The sequence below is a fragment of the Chelonia mydas genome, chromosome 3 (assembly GCF_015237465.2).
Source record: "Chelonia mydas isolate rCheMyd1 chromosome 3, rCheMyd1.pri.v2, whole genome shotgun sequence".
NCBI lineage: Eukaryota > Metazoa > Chordata > Testudines > Cheloniidae > Chelonia > Chelonia mydas.
Window position 1 is genome coordinate 95762639 of NC_057851.1, and position 19495 is coordinate 95782133.

The 19495-nt window shown below is 40.8% G+C and overlaps 1 protein-coding gene across 2 annotated transcripts in view; it reads right to left on the minus strand.

Moving 5' to 3' along the window:
* Positions 1-19495, minus strand: part of ARHGAP18 (Rho GTPase activating protein 18) — a 121911-nt gene that overhangs the window by 45541 nt on the left and 56875 nt on the right. For both annotated transcript variants that reach the window (XM_037894778.2, XM_007060778.4), the window contains exons 2-3: positions 2705-2904; positions 266-501 (exon numbers count right to left, since the gene is read on the minus strand). In XM_037894778.2, coding sequence (XP_037750706.1) covers positions 266-501; positions 2705-2904 — 436 coding nt within the window. The remainder of the gene's footprint in view (positions 1-265; positions 502-2704; positions 2905-19495) is intronic.

Sequence of the window (19495 nt, forward strand, 5' to 3'; positions counted from 1 at the left end):
AATCCAAGTTTCTTCTTCCATGTGTGGCTTACTCCTGTGTAGGGAAGAATAGCTCTTCCTTTTTATGTTTAATATTTGCTTTTGAAAACTCCACTCTACATGCTAAATGTATTCAGCATTGGCCTAACTTTGCTGCCACTGAAGTCAGTGGGAGTTTTACTATTGACTTTAGGGAGCAGAGTTAGGCCAGTACTGAACCCTTCTGAAAAGGCCAGCCAGGGTTTCAGCAAAGTAGAACAAAGCCAAACCACACTAAGGAGCTTACTTTTTCCTTTGAATCACTTTGTTGCCTGAAGATATCTCTGACGTCAGGAACCTGGTACGGCTTGTTTTTTTTCCTTAGGGTTTGTGAGACAGTCTCCACTCGCTTCTGTACTGCTGCTGTCTGAGTTCGCGTCAATGTGGACAGAAACACCATGCTGTCTAGGGAATCTCCTGTGCTCTCACTAAAAAGGTTTGACAGCCCAGCTTCCTTTAACCACTCTTCTTCCAATTCTCCCTCTGTGCCAGGAGAGAAGAGAAAAATCAAAGGACATGAATGCTAGATTTTTGGGTCTGAGCTCTGTAGCTGAGCACAGTGGGTTAAAGCCACACCGTGTACTCTGTGTGAACCTACAGGAAAAGGTCCAGGAGGATCTGCAAGTGGAGTGCAATTCTTAGCATGGTCACACATTATATTAAGGGGACTCTTATGGTGTCTAAACAGTTAATACGTGATTAACGCTCTAAAAAAAATTATGTTACTGTAGATTGTGATAGATTTGACAAGTCAACAGGTGGTTTAGAACAGTCTATAACACCTTCTGCTGAGGTACTTATAACCATCTACCTCGTAACATGCTAATTAATTTCTATGGATTACTCCTTCATACGCCATTTACAAACGTGATGCTTACTGCTCTTCACTGTTTCAACTTCTAACTAAGCAGTTAAGATCTCTTTCTCTGCCAGCTGTCCCTATTCCAGTGGAGGGGGTGGGTGGGAGGAAGCTTGAAAGCCTTTAATCAGAACCACTTTATTTATAGTTTAGTACTCAATCTTTTTATACCACTAACGTAAATTTGTGTGCCTTGTTGTTTTTTTAGTACATTAATTCCTATAGCTTTTCACTAGTGTGATCTAGTTCAATTTGATCAGGGGTGATTCAATCTAATAGGCGATTTTAATGCAATTTTTAATTATCTATACTGATGCCGTCTCTAATCTGTACTGATATGCAGTAAGATGATCACTGCTTTGTTGTTTCTAGCTGATGATGTATCTTTTATTGACCGTTCATTGCAGAAAGGCAGAAGGCATCTGTTAATTATTGTGATTGACCAAGAGTGTAATATAATCTGTACTCTTCAAACACATTTTTACATAATCGTGCTTGTTTAAAAATTGCTACCAAACCCTGTACTGATGTGAAGTGGATTGTACTGACCTTCGATGTTGCCCTCAAGTGTTTAATGGTCATTAAGTATGTAGAGCTGGATTCTCATCTCAGTTAAATCAATGGAGTAGCCCTGGATTAACATCAGTTTATCTGAGAGATGAATCTGGCACATACTTTTTCATATTTTTATTCATTGTAGCCTAGTGTCTCTTAAACCCTGGTGAGCATCTTTGTATTCATGGACAAGTGAAAGAGTAGAGCTCTCACTGAACAGCGGTAGAGTCTGTATTACGAATTTGTTACTGCATTGGGGCAATAGCCTGAACTTCTTACTTGGACAAAACTCCCCATTGACTTGGAGTTTTCCCCAAGCAGGAAGTTCAGAATTTGGAGTAAGGACTAGAAACAAGGAATCTGTAGTGTAGTTTGTTACCTTCTTCTGAAATCCCACCCTCAGGTAAAAGTGCCTATGGGGGCTAGTATGAGCACGAGGCCCCCTGAAAGCCTATGAGATTTGTGCTACTAACTCATTGATCATCTTTGAAAATCCCACCCCAAAACTTTAATTTACCATTTTCAGAATTGGGGGGGTGGGGGAGTTTCCTAACAATTTTGTATCTTTGGGGGAAGCGCACACCATATTGTTGAAAATAAACGCTTCCTTTAAATTTAGATTACTTTTACATTCTGGTATTCAGGGCTTTGGATCTTTATCGGAAAAGTCAGCGGTTGCCATATTGGATCAGTCCACCTAGTCCAAAATCCTGTCTCTGACAGGGACTGGTACCTGATTTTTCACAGGAAGGTCTAAACCCCGCATAACAGATTATACCATGTCACAACTGTAGGAGTTGTTGCTTCCTAAACCCAGGTAGTCAGTGGTTGGCTTCTGTTCTGAAGCATGAGATTGTATGCCCATTATGCAATTTTATCGTACCTATTGTAATTACTAATTGTATTAACAAATCCTTTTCTTCCTAAACTCAAGAATATAATCTGTCTATAAATCTTAAACTAGTATAATTTGAAAATAGAGAATATCTGGAAATACCTTTTAAGGAAAATAAAACTTATTTTATCTATTCTGGCATAACTCTTTAAGGACAGATTTTTTTTTTTTAAAGCAGCCACAAATTTGGGGTACCTCATTTTTGGGTGTCCAATTTAAGGCGCCCAAGGCCTGATTTGTAGAGGTGCTGGGGAGCTCCGATTGATTCATTTGGAGTTGTTGGGTCCTCAGCACCTCTGAAAATGAATCCTAAGGTGTCTCAAAACTGGGTACTCAAAATCAGAGGCCACTAAAATAATCGTTCATCAAAATGTTACCATCAGGCTCTTTCACCACAACCACTTCTTGCTCTTTATGATTATTTTCGCTGGTTTCATGGATGTTTTCAAGTTCTTTCCAATAGTCATCCATAGACAACTCATCCACGGAATCCTGGGAACTTGAGCGGTCAAATTGTGGCCTCTCTGTGGACTTCTTAGAGTTCTCATGGTTCATTGTATACTGGCCAGATCTGCGGCTATAAGAATACACAAACAAATTAATCTTCAGTAAATAATTCAGAGTGAAAGATATAGTGATATCAATACAGATAGTCAGTATTATCTGACAAAGACATAAAACCAAACTTAACATTGAAATGCACAACAAGACACTAATTACACTTTGTCTGGTATGTTTTAAATTAACATCTCCACTATGCACATCTCTAAATCTGGAAGCCCACCAGAGCATTTTCATGGAGTCCAAGTATCGGGGGTGGGGGAGAGAATGGATTCCATGTTCTCTGAAATTAATCTGAGTTTTATTAAAAGTTTCACTGGTTTTAACAATATCCCAAATTTAGCTCCACTGATGTTCAATAATAGGAGATATTTTTCCAGTAACTAGCAATCATTTCTTCTCCAGCTCCATTATGAATTGCATCTCTGTCCATAAGTGTCTGCATTTAAAGATAAACTTCTAAAATATGAACAAATTCCCAAGGGTGATTTATGCTGAAAAACAAGCTGCTTGATAATTAAATGAGGAAGTGCTTGGTATTCAAACTGTGGATAAGGCATTACCTATGCGGTTCCTACTGATGAAGATATTGACTACTTGTCCTCAATAACATTCAGAAGAGGCAAGGTTCATGACCTAATACAACTGTTCTAGCTGAAAGGGAGCAGAGTTTTCACATTAATACATGTTGAAATTTGTGAATAATCTAAAATATAAATTTTGCTACTGACAATGTATACTAAGCCAGGTTTTCCCATCCAAGTAACATGCTAATCTGCTGTCCTGAACAGTTATTTCCATAAACATAGTACTTCCTTTGAACTGGACCCTGAGCGACTTTATTGCAGGAGCTGCAATCATAGAGGAAAGATGGACTGTTAGTTAGTGCGCTAGTCTGGAACTTTGGATATCTGGGCTCAAGCCTCTGCTCTGCCACAGACTTAGCGTGACCTTGCAGTGTTAGCTTGCGGCATAACTCGAATGTTGCCCCTAACCTGACTCCCCTCTGCACACACAAATCACTAGCTTAAGTTAAGTGGCTTTGTAAACTGTGAGCGAGCTGGCCCATCCGTAGATTTGGGTTAAAGTGCGAGTGCTGCTGATGCTGGAGCTAGTAATGAAGTTGAGACTTCGCTACTCTATGCCACTATTCCAACCATTGTGGGCAGCCCAAGTGGTGTTTTGCAGCGTGGTTACTCACACTCGAACTAGCCTAACTCAAGAGGAGTTAACCAATGTAGATAATTCAAGTGAACGCTGCAGTGAGGATGAGTCCACTGTCTCTCAGTGCCCCAGTTATCTGCCTGTAAAATGGGGATAACAGTACTTTCCTACCTCAATGTTGAGGATAAACACATTAAAGATTATGAGGTGGTTAGAAACTATGGGCTTGCCAAGCACCAGCTTGCCATGCAGTAACGTCCTATGTGGACATTTTCAAGTAGTGCTAAGCCACACTCTGGGACTTCCTGTGAGCAGTAACAGAGTCCACATGGACGTTGCCACACACACAGCAACCTGGTGCGCTGCAGATTCATACCCTGGCTTGCCGCACAGTAACCTGCCGTTTTGACAAACCCTAAAATGGACAGAATCAAGTTATTCTATAAATATATCCCATTCTGACAAAGCTGCAGTGTGTTGTGGGGGGGTGGGGGGGTTATACAAGACATGCTGCTCATTTTGCAGACTGGGTTTCTCTGTCACAAAGCAACATCTGTTTCTCCATAAAAACGTTCAAGTAGTAAAATTTCTGCTATTATATAAAACTAAATTTTTGGCTTAAGGCCCGGCTGAAAATAACACTGCTACAAAGAACTAAATTTCTGTTGTTTATCTTCTCAAAACATGAAGTTTGCTTTGTGAATTATAGGAGTAATGTGTTCATTCTGAATGGCTGCAGCTGAGTTCAGTGGGAAGTATTGTTTGCCTCTAATCAGCCAGATAGATAGCATCCGGATATGTAAATCTCTGCTTTTTGATTGCATTAAGAGAGCAGTATGAACTTTATCTCCCATATGTAAATTTAAATTTTAAAAAAGAAGTTTCAAAAGCATAACTGCTTTTTTTCCCCCCATTGCCTTATTGGGAGAAATATCCAGATATTTCCAACTAAGACATTCAGAATGAATGTAACAGCCAAATCACTTTATGCTGTAATGAAGCCAGATCTTCAAAGATAAAATAGGAACAGGCTGGGTCAGCACTTGAATGGGATATCTCCAAGGGTTTGTAGCAAGTTGAGGACTTGATGCAGTAGATAGAAATTTCCCCCTGATTCTGTTCTGGACTGTCCATATCGAATTTCATCTGCCATCATAATGTTCTCTCAGCTAGCTTTGTTAGGGCCCTCTGAAGGGGGAGGGATAGCTCAGTGGTTTGAGCATTAGCCTGCTAAACCCAGGGTTGTGAGTTCAATCCTTGAGGGGGCCCCATTTAGGGATCTGGGGCAAAAATTAGGGATTGGTCCTGCTTTGAAAAGCAGGGGGTTGGACTAGATGACCTCCTGAGGTCCCTTCCAGCCCTGATATTCTAAGTTCCTTGCAGGCTTCTCTCTGGGTGACCTAAATAATGGTCATTTGCAAATTTTACCACTTCTGTTGTGCTCCTGTCCTCATTTTTCAGATAAGTAATACATATTAAATAATACAGTCTTAGTACGATTCCGTGGGATACCTTACCATTAACCTCCTTCCCTGTTGAAAATTGACAATATATTCCTACCCTGTTTTCCATCTATTCACAAGTTTCTAATCAAGACAAAAGTTTGCTTCTCACTGGATGACTGCTTTCTTAATAGGTTCTGATGAGCTTTGTCATATCTTCTATAAAAGTCCACATAAATTATAGCTTAGAAAGGCATGATTTTCCTTTACGGTAGCTGTGCTGTTTGTAAATATCCTATTATGCTCTTCTGTCTATTGTATAACCGTCTTTAATTATGGTTTCCACAAATGTACCTGGTACTGAACTAAAGTTCACAAAATATGTGATTTCCAAGATCAACCTAGCATCTTTTTCAAAATATCTATCAGTACAATAGAGACTACCCTCATTAAAATTAGTTACTGTAGTGGAGAGTACATTTCTTTTCTTTTTTTAACAGATCAACCACTCTCTTTAATTCTTTCAGTACTCCTTGATTGATACCACCTGGCTCCACTGATATTGGATTTTAAGGGTTTGATCTTGCTCCCCCACTGAATTATCAGTTTGTTCTAGGAAAGTACGTCTCCTTTAACTCCTCAATCCCTGACAGTGCCTCTTCTTTATTACCTTCATTGACAACCTTTGGGATAGCTATCTTCCTCAGGATCACTATCTGTGGTGAAAAATTTTTGAAGGGTGCATTTTTTGCTTGAATAAACTCTTTTGCCTTGCCATTCATCCACATGCTTTTCCTTTGCCTTCCTGCTTCCTTTATTGTTTAAAGCTATGAACAATTTCTATGATCTTAATGATAGTGTGTGTGGTTTTCGTGGGGTCAGGGGGAGTTAACATCACTATAGTTAAGGTTGTTACAGTTTGCTAAATTAGCCCTCATGATGAGTCTAAGAAACATATTTAGCTTTTGTTTCTTGTCTCTTTCTAGTTTGCTTCTTCACTACTTTTAAAAGCACCCTTCCTATATAGTTTGCTAGTACAGTCCTAGATTTTGGTACAGTCCAGTAAACAATTGTTCAGAACTATAATTAACAATTTTTGGAAAGTGCAGAAATCTTTTACATTTTAAGTGGTAGCAAAGGAGAAAGGGAAAACAGCTGACTAAAATGTTACACTTAGTGAGCTGCTACCGCTAGATTTGCTTAATAATAAGAGTGAAATCCTGGCCCCATAAAGCCAATGGCAAAACTCCTATTGACTTCAGCAAAGATTTCATCCTACATGTGCAAAGTTCATTACTATGTCATTCAAGTTACAGGTAATCCTTCCTGCCAGTTGAATACACTAATCAGCCAACAAACTGATACACAATTCCAGGAAGGAAATACAGATGAATTAGGTTATACAAGGGTTTCAGAACAACTTTAGAAGTCCTACAAGTATGTGTGTCCAATTCATGATTTCTTTTATACCATATGTGCCTTTGCAAATTATGCTTTTGAAAGTGCTTGAGTGTCTGATAAGAAATGCAGGCTATTTATGGACTTTGCCTCCATAGCCTTAGTACTTTTGACGATGAAAAGCACTCACTATAGAAGTGTTATCCTCCCCTTCCCATGCTCAAGGTATAAATTAATTAATGACAATGAATCCCCACCCAATATACCTACCACTACCCTTCTGTTCCCCTTCTTTGGACTGAATGCTCAGGAACTAGAGGTAAGAAATGTGATTTGACTGGCCTGCCTGTAAAGATGAATACTTTTGGCTGGAGCAAGAAATTGCATGACGGGGAGCATAAGGGTTTGCAAGTTGCTACCTGTCCACACAAGGTACAGGACATTAGTGTCCCGAGGTTGACTTCTGCAAGGCAAAAAAAAGAGCGGTATTAAACTTGAGGCTGTTGCAATGCATTGTTAGTTTATGATCAGTTACATGTACCTCCAGGATCACAGATGTCTCATAGCTATAATGAGTGGATTCAGTAGCAGGTAATTGGAGGATTTTGGGAAAAGGATATCCCTATAAATGCACCTTTCATGTGTCTGGTTAGACATCTGTGACCTTTGTCATGGGTCTGGATCTTGCCATTGTGATCCATCCTCTTGTGACTTCTTGATCTATTGCTATAATGAGACGTTCAAGGGGCTACACTTGAAAAGCACTCAGAAGCTAAAGCTGATGCAGCTGTGCACCTACCTAGCAGGTTTAGCATCAGGAAGATACTGGACTCATAAGCAACTGCACTGGCTTCCTGTTTCCTTCCTGGTATAGCTCAAGGTGCTAGCTTTGATCTCTAAAGCCCTTAGTGGTTTGAATCCATCTTAAACACAGTTTCTGTCCTCAAACTGCAGCAGCAAGTGAGGGTAATATTTGAACTAAGAGTCCCTTAGTTTTAACCATCTGTGGCTACTAACTAAGCATTCAGTGGCGGCCCTTCTCTTTCGGAACTCACTCCTCCTACTGGGCCAACAGAGCCCAGGTAACCTTCAGGGGGCACTGTGAGCAGAAGAAATAGATAAAAGGAATCAGACCTGAAAGCTTATTGGGGGTCTAAGGTGACTCTGGCCCTATTGAACATTTTGTAGCAGTCTGCAATCCTCTGCTACATTTTCAAGTGTTCACCATACTGTTAAAACAAATAAAGTCCCCTGTATAGGAACTTCACACTGCCAATGACAATCCTGCATCTGATATTTATTGAGATTTATACAAAACGCTAAAGCCTCTCTGTCCACGGCTCCAGGAACTTTTGCCATGTATTAAAAATACAGTCAACACCCTGTAATTCTTGGGGTCAGTTACATTCATCACATGAGCAATAGGCAGAAACATCAGTCAAACTGTGCCAGAAACTATGAGAAACAGAACTATGGAAAACAAGCAATGCTGCAGGCTCCAGAGAAGAATGGCTGATAGAGCTGCCTAGACATAGATCATCTGGTCTTGTCCTGCCGTCTCCCTCATCATACCTCCAAAATTCCCCTCTACCTGCATCGCTTCAGAAGAATCCCCTTTGGAGCTGGGTTCTTTTGTGCACGGGGTACAAATTTCTGCACCAGTTCCAGGCATCCTGGTCTCTGCATGTCCAGTGTGCAGACGCACAAATAAGAAAAGTATTTTTAACGTAAAAGAAAAAAATCAGTGGCAGAAATCCAATCTCATCTGCAAGTATACAAGGGTGGAGTCAGAGACGTGTTTAGAATATTTCATTCTATACTCACAGCAAAGCTTTTTTCTGGCAAAAAATGATGATGGAAAAAAATTGTCAAAATGTAGCAAATGCCCAAGGTCAGGAAGCTGCCCAAAGCATTCCGGAGGACTGCTTTCTTAAAATCAATCAGACTACAACACACCTGGATAAGCACTAAGCTCATTCCACTATGAGTAGGGCCCAACCAAATTCACGGCCATGAAAAACATGTCACAGACCATGAAATCTGGTCTCTCCCTGTGAAATCGGGTCTTTTGTGTGCTTTTACCCTATACTATGCAAATTTCACAGGGAAGACCAGCATTTCTCAAATTGGGAGTCCTGACGCAAAAGGGAGCTGCAGGGAGGGGGTCACAAGGTTATTTTAGGGGGGTCGCGGTATTTCCACCCTTACTTCTGTGCTGCCTTTAGAGCTGGGTGGCCAGAGAGCGGCAGCTGTTGGCCAGATGCCCAGCTCTGAAGGCAGCACCCTGCCAACAGCAGCACAGAAGTAAGGGTGGCAATACCATACCACGCCATCCTTATTTCCCCAGCTGCCCAGCTCTGAAGGCAGCGGCACTGCCAGTAGCAGCACAGAAGTAAGGGTAGCAGTATCGTAATCCCCCCTACAATAACCTTGCGACACCCCCCCCCCACAACTCCTTTTTGAGTCAGGATCCCTACAATTAAAACACCATGAAGTTTCAGATGTAAATAGCTGAAATCATGAAATTTATTATTTTAAAAATCCTATGACAGTGAAATTGACCAAAATGGACCATGAATTTGGTAGGGCCCTGACAATGAGAAAGTAGAGCTAGTTGGAAAATGGAGGTTTCTTCATCAGAAAATTTCTATGAAAACAACAATAATTCTGTTTGTAAGTAAGTAAGTAAATATGAAATCCAGAAAATGTCTAAAAATTTACCAAAATATCAAAAATATCTGGGCGTTCAGTTTTCCATCAAAAGAAATTTGAGGAAAGCAGCCACTTTTCACGAAAACTTTCATTTAGTTGAAAATCCTATTTTCCATCAGAAAAAAATTCAGTCAGTCCTAGAAAATATCATCACTTCCAAGTAATCTTAAAAGAAGGGATCTATTTAGAGTACCACTTCACTTAGAGGAAAGAATATAGACAGTTTTAACCGTCATCTCCATTCAAACCCTAGCAACATCTACTTTCAGTCACAATAAATATTTTGCTCTTCAAAGAACTTGATTGGGAACAGTGTGATAATCATATCTAAAATTATACAATCTGTGGGCTCAGTTCTGCCCTCTGATAAATGGGCACAGTGCCCACTGTAGTCCATGAGACTTTCGCCTGCTTATCTGAGGACAAAATTTGACCCCAGCTATAAAATAATTGTTCTATAATGCTTACGCACGTTTGCATTGCAATCTATTAACAGAGCTAATCTTCTTTCCCCACCAACTGGAGAAGTATTCATTTATTTGAACTATCAAGGATACAGGGACAAGCACTGCCATGCTCTTTGGGGGAACACAGGGGAAAAAAAATCACTTCTTGTAATAATAATAATATTCACCAGGCCCTTTGTACAATTAGGAGGCCACAATTTACACAAAAAGAAAACTGATTCAGATGATTCAGACTGGCATTGTTAAAGATTAGCTATGCTAAACGCTAAAGTGAGAAGAAATGGGTGTAAATATTATCTCAGGCTTTTCCTTTGGCATTTGGCTGCTTGCCTTTCTCAGCCTGTAAGATAAATATGACCCTTAACATTAGTCAGTGTCTTATACACTCATAACAGCTGCTTTTTTTCCTTCAAATTCTTGAGGCCTTTATTTTGATCTCACAGCTGTTCTGAACTGATTGAGCTCCATTGACTTCAGTGAAATTACTCCTGAATTACACTGGTCTGAAATCAAACTCTTCCTGAGTGTTTCTTAATCATCTCCTTCTCCGTAGTTCATATCTAGCATCAACAGAATTCAAAGCACAAACACTGTTAGCTAGGTAATTGAGAATTACCAATTAATAAAAAAGGTGTCATATTACTGGATTTCTATGTTTCATTCAGCTCACTGAAGGATCATTCTACCTTGGGTTTTATTTTTTCTGCTTTATAAAACAGGGCATTGTGGGTTTTTTAGGAGAAAGTTGTTGGAGGAAATAGTTTTTTTGCTAGTTTCCTAGTACTAGCTACCAAATGAGGATCTTGAGGATGTTTTTTAATGGTATTTACATATAAATGCAAGTACTTTTAATGTTTGAAGTGTTGGGCCAATAGAAGATATTACCTCACCTACCTCATCTCTCTCAGCACCTTTAATGGTCATGAAAGCAACAGACTAATAGCATATGTCTGAACCAGGAAATGTAGACTGGCGTCATCGTAGTAGTATAGTATATTACTGGTAATACTGCAGTTAAGCCTAGGGACTCCAGGCAAGAATGCTGTAGTAAACAGAAGATTGCTAGAAACAGCAAAAAGAAGACAGTCCCTGAGCCTGTAATCAAGGTTTATGAGTAGGGTGACCATATTTTCCTATGCTGAATACGGGACACCTGGTAAAATTACTCATATTCAAGCGAGTTCAACAGCAATCAATCAGAACTATGCAGTACAAATGTTCAAATTAACATCAAGATGACTGAACCCCTGTTAAAAAGAAATACTGCGGATTCTTTTTATTTACCTTCGTATCTTTAAGGCTTTAGGGTTCACACACATCCCTACCCCCCCCCCACACACACACGGGGAGATGTCACACACACACACATTCCCATACACCTCTCTCACACGGGGGGTGGGGGTGGGGGGGGGAATGACTGACCGACCCTCCCTGCCTGGCACTCTCCGCCCTCCATGCCTGGCTGGGTCCCTGGGATAGACCCGCCTCACCTGGTACCTGGCGCTGCATCTTCCTGAGGCAACACGAGGCGGGGCACGCAGGGTCACGTATCTCCCTCTCCAGATTTCAGCCAGGGTTCACACCAGAATGTGGCCAGCAGCAGCCTTTCAGCACTGTGCAGGAGGGCAGGGACAGGAGCTGCTTCCAGCTGAAGGGCAGGAGGAGTGGAGAAAGGGATGACCTGGCCTGTGTCTTTGCAGAGCTCATCTCTTCAGAGTTCACAGTGTGCAGCCAGTGCCATCCAGAACGGGATGCGGGGAGGGGGCTGCGCTGACAGACCGTCATTGGGAGCGGCTCAGCCCCATGCGCTGCAGCTCTGCCCTGCCACCAACCTTGCACATCCACTTCCATCATCAGCCACTGGACCCCCACACATACACCCCTGGTGGCCAGGTGGCTAGCAAGCTGGGATCTGGCCAGCAGCAGGACCCGCCAGTAATGATGAGGGAGAGACAGAAAATACAGGACAATTTGCCCATTTTTAAGAAAAAGTCGGGACACCTGCAGGAGGGCTTAAATATGGGACTGTCCCTTTAAAAACAGGACAAGATGAATGAAACACAAATGGGGACAGAGGAGGCAGGAGGATGAGGTAACAGTAAAGCAGGCATGTTCCGCATAATAATCAGTAGTCTCTTCAAGTTTTTCCGACACAGGGAATCTGTCAATGCTGTACACTCCGGCTTAAAACATCTGTTATTCCAGTTCTGCGCCTCTCCTGAACAGAGAATTAAATGATGTGATGGTTTTGTGATGTACAGAAATGGAGGCTATCTAATTAATTTCTGATTTTGACCTGAGTTCAGTGGACAAATTGGTTTAAACCCGTTAATCTGGCTCAGTAAGAGCTGGAACCGTTGAAGTCAATGACTCTTCCACTGACTTCCACTGGGCTTTGGATCAGGCTCTAATTATTGCTCCTACCAGACTGAATATTTCATGGAACACTTATTTACTTTAGTAATTGTTTATCAGTGAGATAAAGATGAAACAAAAATTCACCAATCATGTTTATTTTCTATGACAGCATTTAGTCAGTTTTACAATCCTGTATCCGGCCGTTTAAATTCCACTGAATCTTTATAACCAGAAAGTATGAGCTATCAGCATTTAAACACAATTTGTAGTGTTAAAATATATAAAGAGAGATATAGATATATATAGATATCAATAATGCAATCTATAAAACTAGGTGAATTTTATGTAAATAAACGGGATAAGTGTCAAATATGATTAACTATGATTTTGATTGTAATAATTAGCAACCTTCCTGATGCAAGAATTTCACAGAAACATAATTGACATGATTCAAAGTCTCTAGATATGATCCCAGCCTTTACAAAATGGTGCCTGAGTGGTATTGACATAGATGTAGAAAACAAATGATTTTGAGATTGTGCATGGTGCCTGAGTGGTATTGACATAGATTGTGCAAACAAATGATTGTGCATCATCTTCCCGTCCTCTTGGGCAGTGCTAGCCTTTCAGATAAACTCAGCAGCACACCAGTATCTGTCTAGGAGTCTCACAAGACCCTTATTACTGTAGTATCTGAACATCTCACAATCTTTAATGTAATTATCCTTTCAACACCCCTGCGAGGTAGGGCTGTGCAATTATCGCCATTTTACAGATGGGGAACTGAGGCACAGACAAGGCTAAGTGATTTGCCCGTCACCCAAAAATGTCTCTGGAAGAGCAGGTTATTGAACTCAGGTCTACTCAAGTACTAAATTAGTGCCCGAACCACTGGTCCATCCTTCTATCCTCCAGTCTGCTAACTTGTACAACACGACAGAAAAATTAAATGTGACTAAATCCATCTACAGCATGTAAGTAATAAAATGCCTGTACTGGACATCTAAATTCTGGCCCCCTTGAAATCAATAGGAATTTTGCAACTGACTTCAATGCTGTTTTTGTTTATATTATGGGAGCAGCCCCATCAAGACAGGGGTCCCATTTCATTAGGCACTCTGCATGCACATGGAGAGAGATAATCACTGGCCCAAAGATTTCATTAACTAGTAGCTGAAAGCCTGTGCTGTTACATATGTGTAATTCATAAAGTTATGTATGTAAAAAAGCCAAAAATGTTTGAGAGATTAAAAATTGGATGGTAAGACTGCAAATCCCAGGGAAGACTGATTCTGGTGATATTATGAACAAAAAGAGCCCTCACCATGCTTGTAGCTGTTTCCATCGCTTCACTCAGACATTCTAGGCTTCAGAGGGAAGTTTGGGGTTAGTGTGTGTGCTGGTTGTGTTCTTTTGTGTAGGTATGTTGATTTTTGTGGGGGGATGGGATGTGTGCTGGGAGAGTTGAGTTGTGTGGGCGCACAGGTGTGACAATTAGGCCAAGTAATCTATGATCTGTGCAGTCCCCCTCAAACAGCCAATGAAATTGCATGCAAATTAGCCATAGAATAAGGGCATGATTGGTTGAGTTACTTCTGATATCACAAGTCTAGGACTCTTGGCATGACATACAGGCTTATTGTAGCAACACACTGCACAGGTGTAATCTGTAATGTCAAAATGGCAGAGAACTTAAAAATTGGATGGTAACAGACCATGAAACCCAGTGATGATTCAACCTGGTGATATTCTGAACAAAGAGAGCTCTCAGCTATGCTTGTAGCTGCTTCCATCATGTCACACTGACTCTACAGACATTCTAGGCTTCAGAGTGACACAGGGTGACAATCCTGGAATCTTTTTATATAGACAGATGGGTGTGGGGGGAGAGTGGGAGTGGAAACAGAGGCACAGAGATGTGAAGTGTTTTGCCAAAGTTCACACACCAGTAGAGTGGCAGAGCCAGGAATACATCCCAGGTCTCTGCAGTCCCAGTCCACTGGACCATGCTGCTCTAGGGGATCAGGATTTGATCTATAGTAAACTCATAGTTAAGAGTAAGAACTGTAGCATGTTTATGACAGATTTCAGTTCTGGGTTTATAAATAGACTGAGTGACACTCTTTTAAGAGTGCTATTCTGTTGATATAGAAATTACGACATACAGCAAGTGATTCACGGAAGTGATTTAAATTTACCTACAGGCCAAGTTGTAATTGCCTTAACTAGATTTATATAAACATAAAAATGTTTGGAGATGCATTGTTCCATTCTGAAGTTATTCTATTTACTGAGCAATCAAATCAGCAGTCAGGATGAGGTATTGTCTATATATAACAATAAACCAGTACTGTCCAACTCTAAATAAAACCAGGAATGACGAAGATTTGGGGAGGGAGGCAGTGTGGTCTAGTGGATAGCACACTGGATGGGGAGTCAGAAACTGTAGGTTCTATTCCATGCTAGCTGCTGTGTGCCCTTGCGCAGGTCACTTTGCTTTGTGCCTTCCCCACTTTGCCTTGTCTATTTAGACCGTAAGCTGTTTAGGGAGTAGCATCTAGAAGGCCCAGCTGAAACCAGGGCACCATTTGTGCTAAGTGCTGTACAAACACACAAAGGTTCTTCTTGTGTGTTTGCACAGAGGCTACCACAATGGTGCCCTGATCTCAGCTGGGACGTCTAGATAAAACTTTAATCCATATGATCAGTAATAAAGATAACATATGACCTTGAGTCTGAGGAAGAGTTAATTGAAGAAATCCTCAGTGCTCAAAAAAGGAAGCAGAAGAGACACTGCTGTGGAAGAGAGAAGATTCATGCACTGAACCACTTTTTCTAACTGGGTGAAGTTTAGAAATTAAGGAATCTTCTTCTTGTACTTATACACAGTGTTGAAGATTATGCAGTCATCACTTTAAGTGTCTTTTCAAGTCTCTTATTAGAGTTATCAAGCATGCAGCTGTCTGAGCTGGCTGTTCTGATGCTATTGTTCATAAGGCAATGGAGCAGTAAGACTTCCACATTGAAGTTTATGAAGAAGTTGTGGAATGTCTTGGTTTTTTATATAAATGGCTCAACATATTAAAGATTCTGGTATGGTATTTGGAATCTCAATCTCCTGGCAAACAAAAGCTGATATCATGCCTGTGAGCAGCAGGCATGCCCTGGGTAATTGCTAGTTTAAGAATCAGGTTGTGGGCATTTGGGATCCAGCGTAATGCTATGCTATGCTATTTCTTGCCCCATTTAAAATGCTTTATGACCTCTGGAAAGCATTAGAGAGATCTTATACCAAAACTGTGTTTACATTTTGTTGTTAACCCTAGTCATCCGTTACAGTGATTGTAACCTTTCCTTGCATTACTTTCCATTATTTACCTTATTCTTTCCATTACTGATTGCAACTTCCCTGTTCTTCTTCCCAGTCCTTTCTAACAGACATACTTGAACATACCAGGTAACAATTAGTTGCTCAAAACCAACAAAAATTATCAGTTTCAGGATAACTGCACTGTATCCCCCTCTCTGTGGTCCATTCCAGGAGCTCCCTGATCTCCAGCCATTACCTGTGTCTCTGGGTAGGGTATCCCATTCCCTTCTGACCTGGGAGGTTTTAAGGCTGCACAGCAACCTGCCTTCCACTTGCATCTGATGAAGTGAGCTGTTGCTCACGAAAGCTTATGCTCAAATAAATTGGTTAGTCTCTAAGGTGCCACAAATACTCCTTTTCTTTCTGCCTTCCACTGTGATATCCCAGCAAATTAGTCTACCTAGAGGCCAGCACCTGTGCACTGCTTTCTTTCTCCAAGGGCTATGAACAGTGTATTGCCAGCAGTTACAAGCAGGCAGGCCATTCACCTGGTTCTTCACCAGACAGTCCTGTTTTGGTAACCTTTGTCCCTATCCGGTACTGGATGTGGTTTTGTCTGGTATCAGAGCACGCTGCTCCTCCCTAGCTGGTGTGAACTTGCACGCACCATAGCTCATACCTCATGGAGGGTACCATTGTGCAGAAGTGCCACCCTGCTGGAAATATCTGGATCTCTGGTGTTCTGGCCATCCTAGTTACAAGTTACCACACAGCTCTTTCTAAGCAAGCACCTTGATTCTTAAAGCTAAAAGATTGACAGAGACAACATATAAAGACAACAGAAGTTCCTATATTCGTGCTAAAAGCTTACTGGAGATCACCCAACAGCCTGGTAGGCCAAAGTTTTTCCAACCCTTCCGCAAGGGTAGGGACCCTTGCACAGAAGGTCCTGTCCATTTGCTGGATCAGAAAGAAGGCCCTGAGTCAGTTTAAATGTAGCCTTTTTATGCCAAAAGCCCTTTGTCTTCCTAGTCTCTGGAAACCCAGTTTGAACCAGAATATGCAAACCTTTCCAGGGGTGGTCCTTCTCTGGAGGTATTTATAATGTGAGTGATTCAATGTAATCACTTCCCACTATTTTAGTTCCTGATGGAGCTGTAGTAACCATTGATCGTTTTCTATTTCATAGACATTCACACAATCACTGGCCCACCGTGATACATAAACTTCATGCAGTGAGTTGCCCCAAAGATACTACATGCGGTTGCAATATCTGTCACAAAGAGATTTCTGGTTAACTTACCCCTAGGCTCCTTCTCCCACAACTTTACAGCTGTTGTAAAGCTATTTTGTGACCTTTTGGGAGCTGGCATTGTGAAAGTCACTTGCAAGTTCAGGCTTGCCCAAGTCCACCTTCAGCTTAAAAGTAACAAGCGGGGGGGGAGGGGGGACAGGACAACATAGATCAGAAGCAGAGTAATGTTCATTTCTCAAATCTTTGGAAACAGTGTAGTAGTTTTACACTCACTTTGCACTTGCTTTGTAAATGACTACACAAGGTGCAAGGCAATGGAGGACCAAACCCTTGGGTTTTCTAAATGCCATCAGTAGTTGTCAATGCTGGTTCAAAAATGCTTTGGAGATTAAAAGAACAATATAAATTCCTATTATTCATTTACAATTTTCAAACACTAAACTAGAAATGTGCCAAACTGGAAGAAGCTTAGAGTTAGTGTGTCTGTTAGTATAATTACACTGTGCCAGTAGATGCCTCATTAGTGCTCTGCAAGACTTGAATGCTGCTTCTCTCCCCCTCCATTTTCCAGGGAATCTACAGAGCATTTGTGGCAATGATACAGGAGAAGATATTTAGCTAATTCTCTAATGGATAGTGCTAGAAAGTTGGTTTCTAGATATGAAGCCATAATCAAGCAGCCCAGATTGTATGTATAGTATAATATTACCAAGGGCATAACTGTTGTGAAACAATTTAACCTTAAGCTATAAAGGACCTGCCGTTCATGCACCACCATCTAAACTAATCTTATCACAAAATGGAAAATAGATGTCAGCCATCACTACGATACGTTGCTAGTCTACCAGGGTGACACTTTTTCCAGTCTCCAGAAATTAGAGGCAAGTCTACATGAAAGCATACTGCTCAGTAGACTGTGGTGTAAATCTACAATGCTCCAGCATGCCATGTACTGTCTGTGGCACTGAGGACTTATACTCCAGCTTGCCGAACAGTGACTATTCATGTAGACCTGCCTAATGTTGTCTATTGAAAGCTGCAAATTTGGAGAGGTCAAGAGAGTTCTACTCAGTGAGTTGGCTGATACAAAACACATAGTATCCAAAATAGCACATTAGTAGCACATAAGTGGACCACAGGCCTTGTGTGGAGCCCTAAACATGTACAGGGTGAATCTCAACCATACAGCTTTCAGTGCTGCCAGTCCCAAACATTCAAGAACCATAAACCAGCCCCTACCCCCCAAAAAATCCTGAGATTGGATTAAGCTATAAGGTTTAAAAATATATGGATATATATTATTTGCCTTCTGGTTCCTGAGGCTTTAGAGTGATCTTGGTTCATGTTTTTAAGTTTAATTCTGCAACCACGAGGGCTAGAAACTTGATTTCTTTTTTCAAATGCAAGATGAAATTCTCATGACTCCAGGAGCTGGGCCTTGAAGTAAAACACCAAATATCACAAGACTCGCAGTAAAATTACAACAGTTGGCAACATTCAGAATTGTTTTTAGAAATCAATTCTCTTTTTACCTTCAATTTGATAACAGCTATCACAATTTCATGCTAAATGTCATTCTAATCTCCCTTCATTCTTGAAATATTTGAACAGAAAAATTCTTGGGCTTTGGAAATATTTTCCTGTTGGATGCAAATGTATAGAAACTCCCTGCTCACAAAGGGTTTCTGTTCTTAAAATCTGAATTCATGTAGAGTCACAGACTTCTCTAGATATGCCCAGGAACATTTCAGCAACCTGCCAGGAGAAGAAGGAGATAGATGGAAACCATGGCTGACCCTAATAAATGACCTTTGTGAATTGGAGGTCATGTAATTGGTAAAAAATTGACTTAGGCTCCTAACTCATTTAGATGCTTTTGCATACTGTTAGGAAAACAAGAAAAATAATGTAACCAGCTGACCCTGTTCTACTCTCCTTCTTTCAACTTTTCGCTCTTATTTTGGCATCCATTTACCAAATTGCCAGCTATTGTATCTATCAACCCCATCCTTTGATTGCACACTCCACAGCATCTCTCGCTCCTCCTCAACGTTTCTCTAATCCTTTGTCCTAATACTGATATAACTACAACCCCATTCGAGATTACTATATTTTCTCTCTTCCATTAAAGTCCTTCTAAAAACCATTCAATCTATATCTTTAATATTCATAACTTTTATTCCACTTTTTGAGAAAATGAGCCTGGAGTGCTCACACATAACATGTTATTTTCTGTTTTGAAAAATTCTGCCATCTTCTGAGATCTAACCCCTGTATCTGATAATATGTCTAAGACTAGAATGAAACCTAAGGGTGACCACTGTACTGTGCAAACTCTGCACATGTCGTGCAGCTTGGCTCTGCAAATATAAAAGAATAAGTTTGGAGGTGATAATGGAATTACAAATACTGTCTCTTTCTTGAGAGAAAGGGCTAAATGCTCAAAATAATTATCTGCAGTGTTGTTGTACCTGTGTTGGTCCCGGGATATTAGAAAGACA